Source organism: Balaenoptera ricei, chromosome 9, assembly GCF_028023285.1.
Source record: "Balaenoptera ricei isolate mBalRic1 chromosome 9, mBalRic1.hap2, whole genome shotgun sequence".
NCBI lineage: Eukaryota > Metazoa > Chordata > Mammalia > Artiodactyla > Balaenopteridae > Balaenoptera > Balaenoptera ricei.
The window spans coordinates 29,739,939-29,764,074 of record NC_082647.1 but is presented as its reverse complement, the minus strand read 5'-3'; the positions used below and the strand labels follow the sequence as shown (position 1 = coordinate 29,764,074).

At 39.6% G+C, this 24,136-nt stretch overlaps 1 protein-coding gene across 4 annotated transcripts in view; it reads left to right on the top strand.

Annotated features, from left to right (window-relative positions):
• The window catches only part of CPED1 (cadherin like and PC-esterase domain containing 1), a 312,531-nt gene that overhangs the window by 274,133 nt on the left and 14,262 nt on the right, over positions 1-24,136 (top strand). For 2 of the 4 annotated variants that reach the window (XM_059933517.1, XM_059933516.1), the window contains exon 21: positions 1,729-1,875. In XM_059933517.1, the coding sequence (XP_059789500.1) occupies positions 1,729-1,875 (147 nt within the window). Of the gene's footprint in view, positions 1-1,728; positions 1,876-3,846; positions 4,225-23,214; positions 23,325-24,136 lie in introns of those variants that run through there. The other 2 variants (XM_059933518.1, XM_059933519.1) reach the window with 2 other exon arrangements.

Here is a 24,136-nt window from a genome sequence, read left to right as displayed (position 1 = left end):
TCTGTTGCAACGATGTTGCAGCTCAACTTCTCCCTCTATCCAGCGTGTAGGCCCTCACTCCCCTGGAGGAACTGATCCCCAGGGCGCTTTCCTGGTGGCCCCCTGCATGCAAATTTCTGACTCAGTCTATTTCCCAGAGAACTGAACTTTCTCTGTAAAACACTTACTGTAAAGTTTCTTCTACCTTTCATAATTGGACACATTAAAGTTGAGAGGATACTGTCACCAACCACGAAAAGGCCTACAAATGGTATTGAGCACCTTGAGCATTATTTTTCAGGGGATGGCAGAGACCAAATTCCCATCTGTCTCCTTTCCTCCAGGTTTTTCCTTTATGAGCCTTTTCTACTCACTACATTTATTTGGGGGGCAGGGGGCAACACTCTTCTTTGAATGTCACATAAAAATAGTTATGCAAGCACAGTGGAGAAGACAGAAAATTAGATGTCTTTGTACTGCTTCTTTTACCTTGCAGGTGGATTAATAAATGCAAGTAATTATTTGCTGTTTTACCTGGAAAATGAAAACAAATTTTTTTTTTGTTCTTTAGCAAAGACAAGGGGAGTTCAATTCCCTCCCTGTGTTAGTTTGGGTTCTCAGAGAGACAGACACCATGACAGGGTTAGCCGAATAAAGGGATTTATTAGAAAGAATGTTTGAGAAGAATAAAAAGGAGGGGGCAGGAGTAGGCGAGAACAGTTTCAGACGACACCACCCAATGCATATCACTCAATCTTGCACGAAATATTTTTTGAATGTCTACTCTGTAGTGGGAACCGTGTTGGACTGTAATGTGTCTGATATAAAGGGAGTAGAAGAAAGATGGATGAGGTAGGAAGAGTCTCAGACTATGTGTCAGGCTGAGAAAGTCTTGGCCAAGCCGACGAGGCATCCTGGAGCCGGAGTACTTGGTGGAGGAGTACCTCTTCTCAACAGTGGACCTGAACTAGAACCCCCGCCGAGCTCCATCATTGCCTCAGACACAGCTGGGGAGCGAGGGAGGAATGTGATTTAGAGAAGCAGCAGCTGGAGCCTTCACTCAATTCTGGGGCTCCCCGAAGCACACTCCCCCTCTGTGTTTCCCCACCCTGTTTGCCAACCAGCAAACCTCACTCTGCTCAGGAACCCCTCTTGAAGGCTCCCTGTCCAGCTGTCCCCCTGCCCCTGCAGAGCTATTCCCTTTTCTCTCGCAGCCCAGAGTCTGGTATATTTACCTCCAATAAAGGGCTTAGTAAATATTTACATATCTGTTTCTCCTATTTGAATGCAATGTCTTAAGAGCAGGTACCGTGGTTTATTTATCCTTGTATCCCTGTCCTCCAGCACAGAGCTAAAAACAAAACATACTAATTAATACTCAGATGCCTAAAAGAATAAGAATTCAAATAGATGGAGCTAGAATTTGTGATTTTCAAGTCTTGGTTTTTAAATTGAGAATCTTAGCTACTTCACTGGATCTCTGTGGGCAATAAACCTAACTGCTTTTCATAGAAGAAAAAGTTCCAAACTGTGTGTCACTATAGATGTTGATATATTGCTATTTTATATTTACATCAGTGTTTATATAAGGGGAACATGAAAATTAGAACACATCTTAAAGAAATTAATTCTTTATCTTACAATAAGATCAATCTTTAAAAAAGATGACATTTACATGATTTTACCTAAATTATTAAATCATAAAAGTCTTCTTAATCAAAATTCTCATTGTTCTCTTTTCCAATACAGAGTGAAGTTCAGAATTTATGGAAAGAAAATTTGATTATTCTGGAAGCTGCAAAAAAATATGGCTATGAAGTGGTTGACACATTCACTATAACAATGGGGCGATACAAAGAGTTTTTGCAGGGGACGTGCGGATGTCATTTTCATGAGGTATTTATGCTGGCTCTCTGATTTTTGTAGATTTTGATTTTTGTAAATTTCTCATTATATCTTTAATTGCATTGTCAGTCTTACTTTGCATTAAAGAAACCATGTCCGGAGGAGATTAAACAACGTGTTCATCATCACTCAGCCAAAGCAGGTAGCAGTCCCAACTCGAGGTTCTACAAAATGAAGCGTGTTAGAATAATTTAGTGTTTATGTAGACACCTGAAAACCAGAATCACTGGTCAACACAAGCAGGAAGATGGGAACCTGGAGAGCACTTGTCTTTTCTAATAGACTCCGAGCCTTCCCATCAGAAATTGTATCCAGAGAAGGTGGCAAATGTCTTAGTGGAGCTTGAAAATCAAGGCTAAATTGATGAATGAGCTTCCTCCACTGGTTTATCCAATGCATTAACCAGAGGGCCTGTGGTCTTTGTTTGTTTTCCTTTGTTTGGTTTGGTTTTTTTGTTTGTTTTTTTTTTTTTGGCTGCCCCGCGTGGCTTATGGGATCTTAGTTCCCAGACCAGGGATCGAACCTGGTCCTGGCCAAATTCTAACCACTGGACCACCAGGGAATTCCTGGAGGGCCTGTGTTTTGAATAGTTTTTCCTTCCTAGTGGTGGAAATGATTTTATTTGTAGCCAGTAATTAAATAGTCTTAGCTGAGAAGGTGATAGAAGAAAAATTTTTTTTCCTTCCCCCCACCCCATACTTTCAAACTCTGTGGATTATTTCCTCCCTACACTTGCATAAAATCTTGGTAAGTCCCAAAATTTTAAAGCCACTTTCAGATAATAATAGGACTCCAATCACTTTCAGGCACAAGAAGACTCTCACTTCAGAACTAAAACTGCCCAGTCCTGTGTTACAACCGCATGAAGTTATTTCCTTCCCCCAGCTCAGGCCTGCCTCAGTCTCAAAAGCCCAAAGTAAGAGAGAGGGTGCAGGAGGCTTCTTTCCTTTTTCCCCATCGTGCTTTGCTACTCTTCTCCCATCCCTTTCTTCACTGGGTCAGGTTAGGGAGATGTTAATGGCAACAAAAGTCTGACCTGAGTGGCATAGGCATAACCCATCGATGTGCTTTCTGGGCATAACATGCTGATTCTTTCTTTTGAAGGTGCTCTTGTGGACTTCCTTGAAGACACTCCCACCGAGCCCTCTGATAATAGCTTCTTTGACGGAGGCAATGTCTCCTTTACAGCTGCATTCCTTCCTTGCCCCCTTGGCTTCCAACTGTCCATCCCTCTACTGGGGGTCACATTGCTTCTCCAGGCTTCCTCTTGGAAAATATTCAGCATAGCACCAGGCTCGCTACACTTAGTTGCCCACATTTGGTCCACAAGAAACACCCCAGCATCCTTGCTCTGCTGTTGGTAGAAATACAGTGAGCTCCCTGTGAAGCCCTGTCTCTTTTTTCTCTCTTTCTCTCTCTAGCTCTCACTCTCACTCTTGCTCTCTCACTCTCTCTGCCACCTTAAAGCTGATCTATAGCCATGGTGTCTCATACCAGTTCTAATGCTTCCAATCCCCAAAGGGCACATGTCCGCCTCTTAAAGTTGGTTCCTTGAAGTCCTGTCTCACTTGGCTTAAAGCAAGGATGAAGCAACTGCCCAAGATGGAGGAAAACCGTAAAGTATTGGGGAAATGCCCTTCACAGAAATTCTTTCTCTTCCTTATTCTCCTTTTCCCAACACCTAATCAGACAAGGGTTTGCTAAGCTGGATTTTGTCCACACTTTTGCATACATTGCCCGGACATTGCTTTGGACTATGAGGTTACTAGGCTACTGTTGTTGGCTTTAGATTTCAGGAGCTTCAGCTGAAACTGCAATGGAGATTGTCTCGTTTGACCGTCCTGTCAGATACTGATCCAGTTGTTCTTTCTAGTGTGGCCCCCTTTGTAAACCAGAGTGCAGTCATGAGTGGGTTGACTAGTGAGGTGACAACTAAAGGTTTCTTCTGATCCTGTTTTTCAGCCCTAAGATGACTATCAGAATCCATCTTGATCCTCAGATTTTTATGAATATCCAGAAGTTATTGACACTGCATTGGTTCTTCTGTATGTTCTGCTAATGAATTCATGTTATATTTTTGTGTGGCAATGGAACTGCATCTCAGAGAAGCGAGAGCCTCCACCGACAGCTGAGAGCATGGCATTTTAGCAACTTGAAGCTTGGCCGTGCTGTTGCAGATCAGATTTTTAAGCTGTAGGATACTGTGTGTCTACTTACTTCTTCCATAAGAAAATATCCTTCCAGTGCCTTTCCTATTTGCAAAAGGTCAAGGCTTAGAAATACAAGAGCAGGTAGCTTGGAAGAGGAAGAAACTGAACTTGCAGCTGAGCCAACCCAGTATCACCATAACCATTTTGGCTGTAAAAAGAAGCCAAAGGTTGCCAAACCCACAGAAAATGGGGGCTTTGAAAGACAACATACATATGACAACATACAGAGGTTTTTTGCCACTTTTAGAAAAGGTTTACTTATTTATTTTTACATAATGTGTCTCCAGTTAGTATTTTGGGGGAGGAGGGTACCTGTTTTTCTTTTTTCAGCTTTAGTGCTCTGGAAGTCTAAAAAAGAGAAGTCCTCTACTGATTTCCCACGTGGCTCCAATTAAAAACAAAATATGCGGGAATTCCCTGGCCGTCCAGTGGTTAGGACTCCACGCTCTCACTGCTGAGGGCCCGGGTTTGATCCCTGGTCGGGGAACTAAACTCCCACAAGCCACACAGTGCGGCTAAAACAAAATAAAAAATAAAAACAGAAGATGCCCTTCCCACATGATTGTCACAGGATCAACCAGTTGACAGTAAGAGTCATGGAATTTGAGAACTACAGTAAAGACTCTTTGAGCCATCAGAACTAGAATATTGGCTTATAATTATTACTAATAAAAACCATCCTTAATTTTCATAATCATGATTTAAGCATGTCAGGTAAAATTACTTCACTTATTTGATTTTATAATTTTTTGTGTGCAATTATTACATACAAACTGTGTTTTATTAAACCCTATTTCTAATGTGTGCCATCTTGATGGCAAGCTATATAGGTATCACCCAAATGATCTCTGTTGATTCTCGAGCAGTGTTATCCATTTTGATGTTTTCATGTTGGAGCTGAAATACTTCTGGAAGCATTCGCCTTTCCAGTTACAACATAGAACTGATAAGATCATCTTTCTCAGCTGACTCCCTTTATCACAAAGTCTCTAAACCCATTCATCACTTGGGCGTAATTGTTGCTTAACTCTTGAACAATTTGTACCACTTGTACCTCAGGAAGTTTCCAGTGCTGACGCGGATGTTTTATAATCTTTCTAAACAATCACCCAACATCTTGAGTCACTGTTAGCTTATTATAAACAATCAAGAAAATCTAAAGCTTTTTGCAAAGGATGATTTGATGATGAATGTGACAAGATGAGAAAACATAGATTATTGGTCTCATACAAAACATTAAAGGCAGAAATTCATTAATAACAACCATTTCTTCCTCTGTGCTGGACTCAGGAGCTGGGAAAGGAATTTGTCGTACAGTGAAAGCAAGCATGAAGATCTACTGTATTAGAGCAATAAGAATTTGGGTTTGGGAGCCTTATATCTTTTCGTGTTCAATTAAACCATTCCCACTATAGATTCATAGATACCTGAGAAGGATTGCTGTAATCATCACAGTGAGATCTCGAAGTGTTCTCTTTGATTTGTGGTGAGAATTCTATCCTAGACATAACAAACCTGCTCCAGTGGGCTCTTGCTGCCATAGGTGAGATTAAAGGTCTTGGGGTGTCTCTTTCATCTGTCAAGTCACCAAGAGAGGATATGCTGCCACCATGAATCTATAAACAATTTCCCAACTGGTATGCATCAATTTCGCCTAAAATGTTCCTGCTGATTAGAAAAGCAGGTGTTTCTCTTCATGGGTAGAAGTGGAATTTGTTTTCCCAGTGTTTATATAGGACAACAAACAGGATCCAGGTAGCTCTCGCCCAAGAGTGGTTTTGGATGGTGCCTTTAGTTATGTGGCAAACATCTACTGTGAGTGAGCTAAAACCTGGAAAGGATACAAACATATTACCAGCCCAAACCTGGCTGCAGAAGGGGCAAATCCACAGCCAACTGTTATGTGATTATTAGTCAGTCTAACCAGTTGCACAAACTTTCTATGATGTCTCTGTTTTCTGGCAGATGTCGCTCTAGCTTTTGACTCAGTCAAAAGCAAAACAAAACAAAACACAGAAACCTTCCGGCATAACTGCCCAGCTCTAATATCAACAGGTTTCCTTTGATTCTTGCACCTTGGAAAGAAGAGGTTTGCAGTTCTTTGCCAGAGATGATTTCCTGTTATTATTTAATCTTAATTAAATTAACAAAAGCTTATCTGGCCTAGAAATGTTTTCCTTCTGTTTTGTGGACCTAAAGGTTTTCTCTTTTTCCTTCAAACTTTCAAAGTTTATTATGAACACAGTTGAAGCAAAAAGCCTTTAAATTCATCTGTCTAAAAAACTGAAATATTGACTTTTCAAGAAAAAATAACTGATTCAAGTATAGTTATCTTACATAGCAGATCCCAGAATTTAACTATCAGCATGGCTATTTTTAATAAATTAGTAATAGAAATCTAATTCAACAAATTTTTGAGTGTCTATGTAGGCATTGTACTAACTGCTGTCAAATGAAGTAGGAAGACATTTTGTAGAATTCCTATAAGCATCTCAAACTCAACATGTTTCCATATTGAGAATTAATATTCCCCTTACGCTCTCTTGTTCTCTTGTATTCCTGAATTTACTCTCTTGCACTGTCATTTACAAGCTAGGGTCATCCTTGACTCCTCCTTATCTTTCTTCAGCCCCCTAGCAACTTCCAAGCAGCTAGTTACCAAATCCTGTTTACCTCGTAAATATTCTTCCAAGTCTTTCCCCTATACTCTGTTCCACTTGCCTCGACCACGTTTATTCTTTTACTTAATTGTCCAATATTTATCTTTTGAGTCCAGTTCTTGAGCTAAACAGCAATAATGCAAAAATAAATAAGACACATTTTCTACCTTTAACACATTGTAGTCAGAGAGTCAGACATAAAAATCCATACTATGAAACAATACGTTAAAGAGATATAATAAGGTATTGTAATAATACCAAGAAGGGGCACCTAATCCAATCTGAGGATTGAGTGAACCTCTCCTTGAAAACTACCCAAGTTTATTATTATTATTTTTTTTTAAACATCTTTATTGAAGTATAATTGCCTTACAATGGTGTGTTAGCTTCTGCTTTATAACAGAGTTAATCAGTTATACATATACAATATGTTCCCATATCTCTTCCCTCTTGCATCTCCCTCCCTCCCACCCTCCCCATCCCACCCCTCTAGGTGGTCACAAAGCACCGAGCTGATCTCCCTGTGCTATGCGGCTGCTTCCCACTAGCTATCTATTTTACATTTGGTAGTGTATATATGTCCATGACACTCTCTCACCCTGTCACATCTCACCCCACCCCCTCCCCATATCCTCAAGTCCATTCTCTAGTAGGTCTGTGTCTTTATTCCCGTCTTGCCACTAGGTTCTTCATGGCCTTTTTTTTTTTTTTTTTCCCTTAGATTCTGTATATATGTGTTAGTATACTGTATTTGTTTTTCTCTTTCTGACTTACTTCACTCTGTATGACAGACTCTAACTCCATCCACCTCATTACAAATACCTCCATTTCATTTCTTTTTATGGCTGAGTAATATTCCATTGTATATATGTGCCACATCTTCTTTATCCATTCATCTGTCGATGGACATTTAGGTTGCTTCCACGTCCTGGCTATTGTAAATAGAGCTGCAATGAACATTTGGGTACATGACACTTTTTGAACTATGGTTTTCTCAGGTTATATGCCCAGTAGTGGGATTGCTGGATCGTATGGTAGTTCTATTTGTAGTTTTTTAAGGAACCTCCATACTGTTCTCCATAGTGGCTGTATCAATTTACATTCCCACCAACAGTGCAAGAGAGTTCCCTTTCCTCCACACCCTCTCCAGCATTTATTGTTTCTAGATTTTTTGATGATGGCCATTCTGACCGGTGTGAGATGATATCTCATTGTAGTTTTGATTTGCATTTCTCTAATGATTAATGATGTTGAGCATTCTTTCATGTGTCTGTAGGCCATCTGTATATCTTCTTTGGAGAAATGTCTATTTAGGTCTTCTGCCCATTTTTGGATTGGGTTGTTCGTTTTTTTGTTATTGAGCTGCATGAGCTGCATTTGTTTATTTGTGTTCTTATTTCCATTTCTCTGGGAGCTGGGTCAAAAAGAATCTTGCTGTGATGTATGTCATAGAGTGTTCTGCCTATGTTTTCCTCTAAGAGTTTGATAGTGTCTGGTCTTACACTTAGGTCTTTAATCCATTTTGAGTTTATTTTTGTGCATGGTGTCAGGGAGTGTTCTAATTTCATACTTTTACATGTATCTGTCCAATTTTCCCAGCACCACTTATTGAAGAGACTGTCTTTTCTCCACTGTATATGCTTGCCTCCTTTATCAAAGATAAGGTGACCATATGTGTGTGGGTTTATCTCTGGGCTTTCTATCCTGTTCCATTGATCTATATTTCTGTTTTTGTGCCAGTACCAAACTGTCTTGATTACTGTAGCTTTGTAATATAGTCTGAAGTCAGGGAGCCTGATTCCCCCAGCTCCATTTTTCGTTCTCAAGATTGCTTTGGCTATTCGGGGTCTTTTGTGTTTCCATACAAATTGTGAATTTTTTTGTTCTAGTTCTGTGAAAAATGCCAGTGGTAGTTTGACAGGGATTGCATTGAATCTGTAGATTGCTTTGGGTAGTAGAGTCATTTTCACAATGTTGATTCTTCCAATCCAGGAACATGGTATATCTTTCCATCTATTTGTATCATCTTTAATTTCTTTCATCAGTGTCTTATAATTTTCTGCATACAGGTCTTTTGTCTCCTTAGGTAGGTTTATTCCTAGATATTTTATTCTTTTTGTTGCAATGGTAAACGGGAGTGTTTTCTTAATTTCACTTTCAGATTTTTCGTCATTAGTGTATAGAAATGCAAGAGATTTCTGTGCATTAATTTTGTATCCTGCTACTTTACCAAATTCATTGATTAGCTCTAGGAGTTTTCTGGTAGCATCTTTAGGATTCTCTATGTATAGTATCATGTCATCTGCAAACAGTGACAGCTTTACTTCTTCTTTTCCGATTTGGATTCCTTTTATTTCTTTGTCTTCTCTGATTGCTGTGGCTAACACTTCCAAAACTATGTTGAATAATAGTGGTGAGAGTGGGCAACCTTGTCTTGTTCCTGATCTTAGTGGAAATGGTTTCAGTTTTTCACCATTGAGGACAATGTTGGCTTTGGGTTTGTCATATATGGCCTTTATTATGTTGAGGAAAGTTCCCTCTATGCCTACTTTCTGCAGAGCTTTTATCATAAATGGGTGTTGAATTTTGTCGAAAGCTTTCTCTGCATCTATTGAGATGATCATATGGTTTTTCTCCTTCAATTTGTTAATATGGTGTATCACATTGATTGATTTACGTATATTGAAGAATCCTTGCATTCCTGGGATAAACCCCACTTGATCATGGTGTATGATCCTTTTAATGTGCTGTTGGATTCTGTTTGCTAGTATTTTGTTGAGGATTTTTGCATCTATGTTCATCAGTGATATTGGCCTGTAGTTTTCTTTCTTTGTGACATCTTTGTCTGGTTTTGGTATCAGGGTGATGGTGGCCTCGTAGAATGAGTTTGGGAGTGTTCCTCCCTCTGCAATATTTTGGAAGAGTTTGAGAAGGATAGGTGTTAGCTCTTCTCTAAATGTTTGATAGAATTCACCTGTCAAGCCATCTGGTCCTGGGCTTTTGTTTGTTGGAAGGTTTTTAATCACAGTTTCAATTTCAGTGCTTGTGATTGGTCTGTTCATATTTTCTATTTCTTCCTGGTTCAGTCTCGGCAGTTTGTGCATTTCTAAGAATCTGTCCATTTCTTCCAGGTTGTCCATTTTATTGGCGTAGAGTTGCTTGTAGTAATCTCTCATGATCCTTTGTATTTCTGCAGTGTCCGTTGTTACTTCTCCTTTTTCATTTCTAATTCTATTGATTTGAGTCTTCTCCCTTTTTCTCTTGATGAGTCTGGCTAATGGTTTATCAATTTTGTTTATCTTCTCAAAGAACCAGCTTTTAGTTTTATTGATTTTTGCTATTGTTTCCTTCATTTCTTTTTCATTTATTTCTGACCTGATCTTTATGATTTCTTTCCTTCTGCTAGCTTTGGGGTTTTTTTGTTCTTCTTTCTCTAATTGCTTTAGGTGCAAGGTTAGGTTGTTTATTCGAGATGTTTCCTGTTTCTTGAGGTAGGCTTGTATTGCTATAAACTTCCCTCTTAGCACTGCTTTTGCTGCGTCCCATAGGTTTTGGGTCGTCGTATCTCCATTGTCATTTCTTTCTAGGTATTTTTTGATTTCCCCTTTGATTTCTTCAGTGATCACTTCGTTATTAAGTAGTGTATTGTGTAGCCTCCATGTGTTTGTATTTTTTACACATCTTTTCCTGTAATTGATATCTAGTCTTATAGCGTTGTGGTCGGAAAAGATACTTGATACGATTTCAATTTTCTTAAATTTACCAAGGCTTGATTTGTGACCCAAGATATGATCTATCCTGAAGAATGTTCCATGCGCACTTGAGAAAAATGTGTATTCTGTTGTTTTTGGGTGGAATGTCCTATAAATATCAATTAAGTCCATCTTGTTTAATGTATCATTTAAAGCTTGTGTTTCCTTATTTATTTTCATTTTGGATGATCTGTCCATTGGTGAAAGTGGGGTGTTAAAGTCCCCTACTATGATTGTGTTGCTGTCGATTTCCTCTTTTATGGCTGTTAGTATTTGCCTTATGTATTGAGGTGCTCCTATGTTGGGTGCATAAATATTTACAATTGTTATACCTTCCTCTTGGATCGATCCCTTGATCATTATATAATGTCCTTCTTTGTCTCTTATAATATTCTTTATTTTAAAGTCTATTTTGTCTGATGTGAGAATTGCTACTCCAGCTTTCTTTTGATTTCCATTTGCATGGAATATCTTTTTCCATCCCCTCACTTTCAGTCTGTATGTGTCTCTAGGTCTGAAGTGGGTCTCTTGTAGACAGCATATATATGGGTCTTGTTTTTGTATCCATTCAGCCAGTCTGTGTCTTTTGGTGGGAGCATTTAATCCATTTGCATTCAAGGTAATTATCGATATGTATGTTCCTATTCCCATTGTTATTGTAGGTGTTTTCCTTCTCTTGTGTTTCTTGCCTAGAGAAGTTCCTTTAGCATTTGTTGTAAAGCTGGTTTGGTGGTGCTGAACTCTCTCAGCTTTTCCTTGTCTGTAAAGGTTTTAATTTCTCCATCACATCTGAATGAGATCCTTGCTGGGTAGAGTAATCTTGGTTGTAGGTTTTTCTCCTTCATCACTTTAAGTATATCCTGCCACTCCCTTCTGGCTTGCAGAGTTTCTGCTGAAAGATCAGATGTTAACCTTATGGGGATTCCCTTGTGTGTTATTTGTTGTTTTTCCCTTGCTGCTTTTAATATGTTTTCTTTATATTTAATTTTTGACAGTTTGATTAATATGTGTCTTGGCGTGTTTCTCCTTGGGTTTATCCTGTATGGGACTCTCTGTGCTTCCTGGACTTGATTAACTATTTCCTTTCCCATATTAGGGAAGTTTTCAACTATAATCTCTTCAAATATTTTCTCAGTCCCTTTCTTTTTCTCTTCTTCTTCTGGGACCCCTATAATTCGAATGTTGGTGCGTTTAATGTTGTCCCAGAGGTCTTTGAGACTGTCCTCAGTTCTTTTCATTCTTTTTTCTTTATCCTGCTCTGCAGTAGTTATTTCCACCATTTTATCTTCCAGGTCACTTATCCTTTCTTCTGCCTCAGTTATTCTGCTATTGATCCCATCTAGAGTATTTTTAATTTCATTTATTGTGTTTTTCATCGTTGCTTGGTTCCTCTTTAGTTCTTCTACGTCCTTGTTAAATGTTTCTTGCATTTTGTCTATTCTATTTCCAAGATTTTGGATCATCCTTACTATCATTATTCTGAATTCTTTTTCAGGTAGACTACCTATTTCCTCTTCATTTGTTAGGTCTGGTGTGTTTTGACCCTGCTCCTTCATCTGCTGTGTGTTTTTCTGTCGTCTCATTTTGCTTATCTTACTGTGTTTGGGGTCTCCTTTTCACAGGCTGCAGGTTCGTAGTTCCCGTTGTTTTTGGTATCTGTCCCCAGTGGGTAAGGTTGGTTCAGTGGGTTGTGTAGGCTTCCTGGTGGAGGGGACTATTGCCTGTGTTCTGGTGGATGAGGTTGAATCTTGTCTTTCTGGTGGGCACGTCCACGTCTGGTGGTGCGTTTTGGGGTGTCTGTGGCCTTATGATTTTAGGCAGCCTCCCTGCTAATGGATGGGGCTGTGTTCCTGTCTTGCTAGTTGTTTGGCATAGGGTGTCCAGCACTGTAGCTTGCTGGTCGTTGAGTGAAGCTGGGTCTTGATGTTGAGATGGAGATCTCTGAGAGATTTTGCCGTTTGGTATTACGTGGAGCTGGTAGGTCTCTTGTGGACCAGTGTCCTAAAGTTGGCTCTCCCACCTCAGAGGCACAGCCCTGATGCCTGGCTGGAGCACCAAGAGCCTTTCATCCACACAGCTCAGAATATAAGGGAGAAAAAAATAGAAAGAAAAAAAGAGGATAAAATAAAATAAAATAAAGCTATTATAATAAAAAATAAGAAAAAAAATTAAGAGTAAATGTATTCAGAAAAATTTTTTTTTAATTTTTAAAAATAAATTTATTAATTTTTTATAGTAAAAAATAAGAAAAAAATTTTTAAGAAAAAAATTTATTAAGAAAAAAAAATTTTAATTTTTTAAAATAAAAAATACGAAAAAACTTATTAAAAATTTTTTTAATTTCTAAAAATAGAAAATACGGAAAAAATTATTAAGAAAACATATATTAGGAAAAAAAAATTTTTTTAAGTAAAAAAAAAAAATGGACGGACCTAACCCTAGGACTGATGGTGAAAGCAAAGCTATACAGACAAAATCTCACCCAGAAGCATACACATATACACTCACAAAAAAAGGAAAAGGGGAAATTAATATATCCTGCTCCTAAAGTCCACCTTTTGAATTTGGGATGATTCGTTGTCTATTCAGGTATTCAACAGATGCAGGCACATCAAGTTGTTTGTGGAGTTTTAATCCGCTGCTTCTGAGGCTGCTGGGAGAGATTTCCCTTTCTCTTCTTTGTTCGAACAGCTCCGGGGGTTCAGCTTTGGATTTGGACCCGCCTCTGCGTGTAGGTCGCCTGAGGGCGTCTGTTCCCCAGCTGCTGCTGCTTCGAGGGCTCTGGCTCACTCAGGCCGGGGGGAGGGAGGGATACGGAGGAGGCGGGGCGAGCCTGCGGCGTCAGAGGCGTCGTGACGTTGCAGCACCCTGAGGTGCGCAGTGCGTTCTCCCGGGGACGTTGTCCCCGGATCACGGGAGCCTGGCAGTGGCGAGCTGCACCGGCTCCCGGGAGGGGCAGTGTGGAGAGTGACCTGTGCTCGCACACAGGCTTCTTGGTGGCAGCAGCAGCAGCCTTAGTGTTTCCTACCAGTCTCTGGGGTCCGCGCTGATGGCCGCGGCTCGCGCCCGTCTCTGGGGTCCGCGCTGTTAGCCGCGGCTCGCGCCCGCCTCTGGAGTTCGTCTAGGTGGCGCTCTGAATCCCCTCTCCTTGCGCGCCGCGAAACAAAGAGGCAAGAAAAAGTCTCTTGCCTCTTCGGCGGCTGCAGACCTCCTCTCCGGCTCCCTCCCGGCTCGCCGCGGCACGCCAACCCCTTCAGGCTGTGTTCACGCCGCCAACCCCAGTCCTCTCCCTGCGATCCGACCGAAGCCCGTGCCTCAGCTCCCAGCCCCGCCCGCCCCAGCGGGTGAGCAGACAAGCCTCTCGGGCTGGCGAGCGCTGCTCGGCGCTGAGCCTCTGTGCAGGAATCTCTCCGTTTTTCCCTCTGCGCCCCTGTTGCTGTGGGATCCGCGCTGATAGCCGCGGCTCGCACCCGTCTCTGGATATCGTTTAGGCAGCGCTCTGAATCCCCTCTCCTTGCGCACCGCGAAACAAAGAGGCAAAAAAAAGTCTCTTGCCTCTTCGGCAGCTGCAGACTTTTTCCCGGATTCCCTCCTGGCTAGCACCAAAGCCCGAGCCTCAGCTCCCAGCCCCCACCCGCCCCGGCGGGTGAGCAGACAAGCCTCTCGGGCTGGTGAGTGCTGCTCGGCGCCGAGCCTCTGTGCGGGAGTCTCTCCACTTTGCCCTCCGCACCCCTGTGGCTGCGCTCTCCTCCGCGGCTCCGAAGCTTCCCCCCTCTGCCACCCGCAGTCTCTGCCCGCAAAGGGGCTTCCTAGTGTGTGGAAACCTTTCCTCCTTCACAGCTCCCTCCCACTGGCGCAGGTCCCATCCCTATTCTTTTGTCTCTGTTATTTCTTTTTTCTTTTACCCTACCCAAGTACGTGGGGATTTTCTTGCCTTTTGGGAGGTCTGACGTCTTCTGCCAGCGTTCTGTGGGTGTTCTGTAGGAGCAGTTCCACGTGTAGATGTATTTCTACTGTATCCGTGGGAAGGAAGGTGATCTCCGCATCTTACTCTTCTGCCATCTTGCCCCTACTCCCAAGTTTATTATTAAAGGATGAGTTGGTCCTAGTCAAGTAGTAAGATAATAGCAGAAGGAACCATTCCAACCCCTAAGACAATGTGAACCAAAGTAGCTTTGAAATAACCTGATGTTCTCAGGAAATCACAAGCAATTCTGTATATTGTAGAACATCAATTATAAAAGGGGACTGGGAAAAGTAGGCTAGGGCCAGATCATGGTAAAAGCTTAGACTTTATCCTCTAAGTGATGGAGAGTCAATGAAAGGTTTTGGAGAGAAGTGAGACAATCGCATCTTTGTTTCAAATAGGTAAGTCTGAGAACCATGAGGAGGGAAGATTTGAAAAGGACTCAGCCAGGGAGAGAAGTTAGGAGACTTTTTCAGAAGTCAAGTAAGAGATGATAAAGGCTCACCCAAACCTGGACAGAGACAGCAATCATAAGAGAGAAGCAGACAAATAGAAGCCCTATTAAATATGTATCTGTAGATCTTATGAGTGGCATGAGGGAGTAGGAAGAATCAAAGATGATTCCGAACTTGGGTGACGGATTAGAGAACTGAACCGGCAATTGAGACAGAGAGTAACTGAGAAGCTACAGGCTTAGGGAAAAGATGAATTCCGTTTTGAACATATTGTGTTTGAGATGCCTGTGGGACATCCAAGTGGAGCATCCTAAAAGGCAGTTGGAGATACACATCTGAAGCTTGAGCGACAGGGTGGGGCTGGAGAATAAAAAGTTGGAAGTCCTCAGAAAACAGATAATAGTCGAAACGATGACAATAGATCATCCAAAGAAAGTGAGAAGAGTAAGAAGAGTTGAGGAAGGAACCCTTGGAAACACCAATATTTAAGCCAAGTTGGGAGAAATAGGAGCATTTGAATTTAGAGAATAAACTGTTAGAGGAAAGCTCTAGTAGAGTGGGGTGCCATGGAAAACCAAAAAGTGAAAATGTGTAAGGAGAGATCGAAACAGGGCTAATGTTGTCCAGTGTAATAGATAACTCTATAGGGATTTTAAAATAGTCATTGATTTTTGGCATTGATAAGGTCCTTTCTTACCATATTAAGAGTAGTTTCAGTAAAATATTGAGGGCAGGGAGTAAACTACAATAGAATGAAGAGGTATAAGAAGTGAGAAAAGGTAAAACCTTTCAACAAGTAACAATAAGAAAGAGGGGAAGATATTGGATTTAGAAGAGAAAGTGATCTAGGGACAGTTTATAGGAGGAACAACTTTGGCATGTTTATGGGCAGAGGGGGAATAGTTAATACTAAGGGGTAGAGTGAGTACACAGGAGTGGGTAGGGCTGGTAGAGGAAGGCTCCTGACAATGTGGGAGAGGACCAGGTCAAGGACACTGGTAAATAGTTGGTAGGATGCTGGTAAATGAACAAGGTGAGATGGAAGGTCTTCTTCTCTGTCATTCATTTGCCCTAAACTATTACAATGTCTTCCTCTTGGAACCTTCACTTTGAACTACTTGAGTTCATCTTTCCTGCCCTCACCAAGTGTAATGTTTCTACACTGCAAATGGAATGGTGTCACCTGAAATCTTTCAATGGCTCTGTAACTAAAGAAGAGTCACAGAAGCTTTCACTACCTACCATTCCCACACCCCATTTTTTGGAAGATAATTCTAAACAGTCCTTTCTGTGTAAAATAACTCATGTTCATTCCATCTGCAAGTGAATTCTAGCCTTCTCTAGTGGCCGATTGGATTCAAGATCGGTGCCTGGTGAGAATGAACTCATTAGCCATAATGGAGCCCAACCTTTCCTGAGATGGATTGGTACAAAATCCTCTTCCAAAGGGACCATCCTCTGTGGAATGGTGGATACCCAATAACATCAGGGTATCTCTCTTAAGAAGGACAGTTATAATGGAGGATGAACAAAGAAAAGTGTCAATCACTCTACGTTGCACTGGTACTATATCCCGAGGAGGCAGTTATCCAGCCCAACCTCTGCAGTACTGGAACATGGAATGTCAACATGCCTTAGAAAGAGATGCTGACCCATCACTATTTCATCTCATATTCTGTGCAATGAATGCTTATTTCTGGAGGTTTCACTACCAACCTTTAAGTGCCAAGCTGAGATGGACTTTGAACTGCTTTGATTAGCATTTTTCCTACTTTAGGTTTTAGCGTTCTAGCCTGGTGAAAACAGGATCTGGGGTTTGGGAAATATTGTATCCCCCTCCACTTTAAGGATTCTTAAATAGTATTAGTATATTAAATGATCCCAAAAGCCCTTACAGCAAAGAAACGGTTTAGCTTAGTTTGACCCAGTTTTTCCCAAAATGTTGGCCACAGAACCACTTTTCTTTTTTTAATAACAGCTATTAACACCTCAGTAAACACACTTTGGGAAAACTAGCATAGACAATAAGGTCTAAAATCACGCTTGGAGTACAGATTAAATGTGGCAGATTGACCACAAGCATTTATCTTCCCTTCCACTTGAAACTCCACAAAAAAGACTTTAAAGACATAAATCTTCACCACCACCACCACCCAAAAAAAGACAGAATAAGAAATAACTCATAACAGACAGAATTCATTTTAAGAAGTTTGACTTAGCCTGCAAAGGAATTTACAATGTAAAGTGCCTAACAAGGACCTACTGTATAGCACAGGGAACTATACTCAGTATCTTATAATAACCTATAATGTAAAAGAATCTAAAAAAGAATAGATATATATATGCACGAATCACTTTGCTGTATACCTGAAACTAACACAACACTGTAAATCAACTATATTTCAATAAAAACTAAAAAATATATTAAAAATTTGTCCCTAGCTTTAAAAAATAAAAGTTCAGGGCTTCCCTGGTGGCGCAGCGGTTGAGAGTCTGCCTGCCAATGCAGGGGACACGGGTTCGCGCCCTGGTCTGGGAAGATCCCACATGCCGCGGAGCAACTGGGCCCGTGAGCCACAACTACTGAGCCTGCGCGTCTGGAGCCTGTGCTCCGCAACAAGAGAGGCCGCGATAGTGAGAGGCCCGCGCACCGCGATGAAGAGTGGCCCCCGCTTGCCACAACTGGAGAAAGCCCTCGCACAGAAACGAAGACCCAACACAGCCAAAAATAAAATAAATAAATTAAAAAAAAAAACAAAAAAAAACTGTCATTTAAAAAAAAAAAAAAATAAAAAAATAAAAGTTCATATTTTCCCTAAAAAAAAAAAAGTGCTTAGAGAGGAGAAACACCAATTATAGGAGGGGCAACCTTGACCCACGGATCCTCTGAATGGCTCAGACCTGAAGGAGCCACGTGCTGAGGAAGGCAGGGCTACAGCACACGTCAGAAAACAATTGGTTAAAAGTCTGTGTGCAAAACTGGTGGACCCTGAGTCCCTTACCCCAACCCATGCAGTCAAGAACCTACACCCATACATATGATTTCTTTTAAAGTTGAACAGAGAGTCTAGACTCAGAAACACAGGGAAAGCAAAGAGCAAACTAATCTAGAAGCTGAAATCAGAAAGCCGAAAGTGAAATTGGCTGCTGAAAAGTAGAACCCCTAAACTTCTCCCCAAGCCCCCTAAATGGTCAGTCATCTGCCACCTCAGACAGGATGCTGGAGAGCTCTTCTGACAAGAAATGCAATGGCCTAGTAGAAGATCTCTTTTAAAAAGGCCAGGATAGTGCTGGGCAAATCCCTACAGTGATTCCAGCAGTGAGAAATGTTGGTCCACACAAATCGTTTTCTAAATAACATTTTAGTGCCATATATATACATATATATATATATATATATATATATATATATATATTTTTTTTTTTTTTTTTTTTTTTTTTTTTTTTTGCCACACTGTGCATCTTGCAGGATCTCAGTTCCCCTACCAGGGATTGAACCCGGGCCACGGCAGTGAAAACTCAGAATCCTAACTACTATGCCACCAGGGAACTCCCAATAGTGCCATATTCTTAAATAAAAATTCTAAGTTCAGGAGAGATGGATGGAAACAAACACCTGTGAGTTAAGATCAAAATAGATTCCAAGACACAACATGTCCATCTAAATAGAGCAGGGAAGTAACGTAGCTTGAAATCAATTAGACTAACAAAGGTTATTCTAATAGTATCAAGAATCCAGTTACATGAATACTCACCCACTTAGGAAACTGAGTTTAAGACAGGGAGTTAGTCTCTGGGGAACTGCGTAGAAGTGCAAGATAGAACCAACAGTTTAACATGAAATTGGTAAACTACTGATCTGTAGTTCCCTGTAATGAATCTTCCCACTTCAGAGCAGAATTTGTTCCCAAAGTCAGGAACTGAGCTCTGACTGGGGACAGGAATGAAAAAGCCTCAGCTGTCCGGTAAAAAGGGTTGAAGATTTGGAGGTAGGATGGGAGACAGAGACATTGCATATCTGGAAACACCAAAAACAAAAAGAAAAAAACAAATCCTCATTCCTAAAGAAAACTTTAGTCTTGCCCTCTAATCCTCAGCATCTTTGACCCATTCAGAAGTTGGACTCCCTTCACTCAAAACATAGCTTGTTTCATGTGGCCATAATTAAATATTGGGGGTGGGGGGGTAGATGAAAGAATTCCTTATTATCTGTAAAAATTGCATGATTTCCTGAAATGAAATTATAAGGACTGGCTTCTAGCTATTGTCTGTCACTTTATTTTTATTCTATTTCTGTGAATTCTTAAACTACTTTTGCAGCTGGTCATAACTTTTGTGACTGGATCTTGGATTGAATGCAGAATGACTATACCAAATAAAAAGTACTTCAATAATATACATTTATCTTAAAAGACTGTGTTAGCAGGTTTTGCCTGGTCAAGCTCATGTTTTCTAGCCTTAAAAAACAATTACCCTCATTCCTCAGACCCTACCCATGATTGTGAAACACATTTGTAATCAGAACATTCCCCCCTAATCTGGTCTAGCGATTTTGGAACACTTGCACCACTGAAAATTGTTTTCTATTTTGTTCTGTGGATCTGGAACCACATCAGAAGTTCCTTGGGTGTTATTCAAGTCAAGATCAGTTTTAGAAAAGGTATTTGCTTGTAATCTGCCTGACACTTTTCCAATTCACCAAGCTTTCCCTTCTTATATTGGCTTTTTGAAAATTCATAGTACACCAGACACTATAAAACTCTTAGAGGAAAACACAGGAAGAACACTCTTTGACATAAATCACAGCAAGATCTTTTTTGACCCACCTCCTAGAGTAATGGAAATAAAAACAAAAATAAACAAATGGGACCTAGTGAAACTTAAAAGCTTTTTCACAGCAAAGGAAACTATTAACAAGACGAAAAGACAACCCTCAGAATGGGAGAAAATATTTGCAAACGAATCAACGGACAAAGGATTGATCTCCAAAATATATAAACAGCTCATGCAGCTCAATATTAAAAAAAAAACAACCCAGTCAAAAAATGGGCAGAAGATCTAAATAGACATTTCTCCAAAGAAGACATACAGATGGCCAAGAAGCACATGAAAAGCTTCTCAACATCACTAATTATTAGAGAAATGCAAATCAAAACTACAATGAGGTATCCCCTTACACCAGTTAGAATGGGCATCATCAGAAAATCTACAAACAACAAATGCTGGAGAGGATGTGGAGAAAAGGGAACCCTCTTGCACTGTTGGTGGGAATGTAAATTGAGGGGGGGGTGTGGTGTGATGAATTGGGAGATTGGGATTGACATATATACACTAATATGTATAAAATAGATAACTAATAAGAACCTGCTGTATAAAAAAATAAATTAAAAAAAAAAGACACAGCCACTATGGAGAACAGTATGGAGGTTCCTTAAAAAACTAAAGATAGAATTACCACATGATCCAGCAATCCCACTACTGGGCATACACCCAGAGAAAACCATAATTCAAAAAGACACATGCACCCCAATGTTCATTGCAGCACTATTTACAATAGCCAGGACATGGAAGCAACCTAAATGCCCATCGACAGATGCATGGATAAAGAAGATGTGGTACACATATACAATGCAATATTACTCAGCCATAAAAAGGAATGAAATTGGGTCATTTGTAGAGACGTGGATGGATCTAGGGACTGTCATACAGAGTGTAGTAAGCCAGAAAGAGAAAAACAAATATTGTATATTCACGCATATATGTGGAATCTAGAAAAATGGTACAGATGAACCGGTTTGCAGGGCAGAAATAGAGACACAGATGTAGAGAACAAACGTATGGACACCAAGGGGGGAAAGCAGCGGGGCGGGGGCGGGGGGGTGGGATGAATTAGGAAACTGGGATTGACATGTATACACTAATAAGTATAAAATTGATAACTAATAAGAACCTGCTGTATAAAAATAAATTTTTAAAAGAGAAAATTCATAGTTATTTTAGATGCAGCAATTAATTGACATGGTAACACATTCATTCTGATGACTATTTATGTGAAATCAATTTTGAGTGTTGAAGTTACATGAATTTAATAGTAAAAGTTGCCATGTACTTTTGTCCTGTAATTTATAACACTTTTTCATTTGTTTGGGGAGTCTTACAATAGCCATTGACCCAAACAAGTCAAGTTGAATTATGGGCATTTGTATGCCTTCTAAAATGTCTGTGTGCCCAAGTCCTTAATTATATAGAGATGTGGAAAGATGTACAATCATAAAGTGGGAGACCTCTTAGCATATAAGAAGCCTAAGAGAAAGCAAAAGTTACTTCTACACACCAAAGCACAGAATTTTTGTTGGACTGAGTCACAGAAAAATGTGATCATCTACATAACCTGTAATATCTTATCCCCATTGCAGCCCTTGATTCCAGCTCCGAAATTACTCCTCTCCAAGTTTCCATAGATACTATAATAAAAATCTATTACTGTTTTGAAACACTATAATCTTTACTTAAAAGTCTATTCCTATTTGTAACTTAATCTAAATTTGAACATTGCTGTGAGAAAAAAATTTTTTTATTATTACACTTATACTTGTGATTAGGGAACAATGCTGATCTCACAGGTTATCACAATTTATGGAGACCAATTGTCCTTCACTCTCTCTTCCTAATTTTAAATACAATTTGACACAGCAAAGTCACAAAAAGAAAATAATGACAACAAAACTAAAGACAAGGGGTTACTTTGGATTATTTTAAAGTGGCAAAAAAGAACAATAAAACTCCAGCTAACACTCATGTTTCAAGCAATGTAAACATTTCCCCAATCACATGGGTATGTGTTATTAACCATATGTAGTAGTTCCTTTTTCCTCTTGGTAGATGCGTCTCTTTCTCAGTTGTTGAGTCGTATGCACCCAGATTTAGAGAAGCATTTGGAAGCATCAAGACGTTAGTATTTGTCTCTGATTGAGGTGACCACTGTACACAAACATCTAGAGTCCTTTGTCTCTGGTTCAAGACCTAAATCTTTCACCATTGTTTTCTAATAGCTCATTTTTGTTGTTTACTATTATTATGCCCCAGAGATAAACCTAACATTTGTATTGCTAACACCTCTCTTTCAAAGCCACATTCCAATCTCCACTGTAGTTGGAATTTAGTAACCCCAAATGGTCCTCTGATTTTGGAAGGACTCACATGGGCACATTTCTACACATAAGATCAAAGGAAAGAAACAGTTCGCTCTTTACTGTACAGGTATCAAACATCCTTCACTTGCATAACATTTCCAAGACTTAAAAATGTAGCTAACTCCTCTTCCTCCACTTTAGAGTCAATAAGAGTAGGTAAAATACAGTAATATTTTGAAACTCAAAGATAGCAGTTTGACGGCAATACCAGACACCAAATTTTACAAATAAGTTCAAAGAAATAATAGCTGTGTGAACAAGTTATCATGGCCACCATAAATTAGCACTGTCTCCTTAATGTACTTACTAAGGAACTATTCATTACATGGAAACAACATGGTGCCTGACCTTGGGGATCTAGTCTCAGACAATGTCTTTGAAGTCATTTCATTCTTGTTCTTACTTCAAGTATCTTAGACATGTGTCTTTATATAGTCCCCTTGAGGGTAGGGACCATATCTGAGTTACTCCATGTGTTTCCTAACACAGAGAGCTCTGAAGATTGAAAGATGGATATTGTATGGCAAAAATAAATCATAAAGTTTAATTTTGTAAGATACAGCATCACTTTGTTTCTCTTCTACTGCTTTTCTATTATAAAAGGATTACATGAATTCTTGCTAATGCTAAACATTTTAAAATAAGTATATACAATAAAAACAAAAATCCTTTTGTTTTTACAGTACACACACACCCTCAATTTTCACTCCCTTCTTCATTGGAGACCCTATTAGCAGTTTGGCACTTAGCTCCATTTTAAACACACACTCTTGATTTTAATCCCGTGTAATTAAAACTATTAGGCTGTCAACATTTATGGTCACTGGATTTATATGACATTGGGTGCTATTCAGAACTACCTTATTTCTCCATGAAAATTTTTAGGGAACAGGCAGTTTATAAAATACATTTTAACCTGCAGTGTGAAAATTTCTGTTTTTTCTACCTCAGTATTGAATTCTGCTTATAGTTGGCTTATACAGCCAACAAATTGAGTCCATGGTAGGTTGATGGTAGATTCAAGTCCTGTTGATGAATGAATATCTGGTATTGAAAGTATCCTCTCATCACTGCTTTTTTTTTTTCTTTCCAGATGGTCTTGGCTATTTTCCTACATTTATTCTTTAAGATCTGTTTTAGAATTCCTTTGTCACATACCCCCAAATCCTGCTGTGATTAAAATTGGAATAGCTCTTTAATTAACTTGGGACGATTTGACATGTTATGTCTTTCCATTTATTCATGTTTTCTTTTATGTCTCATTAAATTTTTGACGCATTCTTCACCTGTGTCCTATAGATTATCATTGAACTTGATGAAGTTGTTTTAATATTGTAATGAAATCTTTTCTCTAATATATCTCTTATTAATTATTGATAGAATATAGAAAGCTATATAATTTTTAAATATTAACTTTAAAATATCTCCTTATTTTACTGTAGATTCCTTTGAGTTTTCAGGGCAAACAATCATATAGCTACAAATAATTCTTTGGTAATCTCCTATGACAAAATATTTCATAATATTGAAGCTTAACATTCCTGAAATAAATTGTATGTGCTAGTAATACAGCCCATAATACTGCTAGATTCTTTAAATGCTCCTAGATTCCATTTGCAATAACATTTTGGGAGGATTTTTTTATGTATGTGTTTTGACAAATCAAAATTGAAATCATTCTTTCTCTGTAGGTTTGTCAGGTTTTAGGATTCATCAGGGTGATACTGGCTTAACAAAGGAATTGGGAAACTCATTATCTTTGATTATTTCCTGAAAAATAGTTTTCAAAGGAAACCAACTGACTTAGGTATTGTTGGGCCAATCCCTGGCATGGCTGTGTAGGGGTCAATCTCATATAGCATAGTAGAAGCTTTCCCTGTAGGAGGCATTAGGCTGGTCCTCAGAAGCTGGCAGAGACGCCATCATTGCATCTTCCTTTCTCAGAGATCACCTTAGTGATTTAAAAATAGAAGTATATCATCAACCTTCCCACTGTGATCTGGCAAAATACTGAC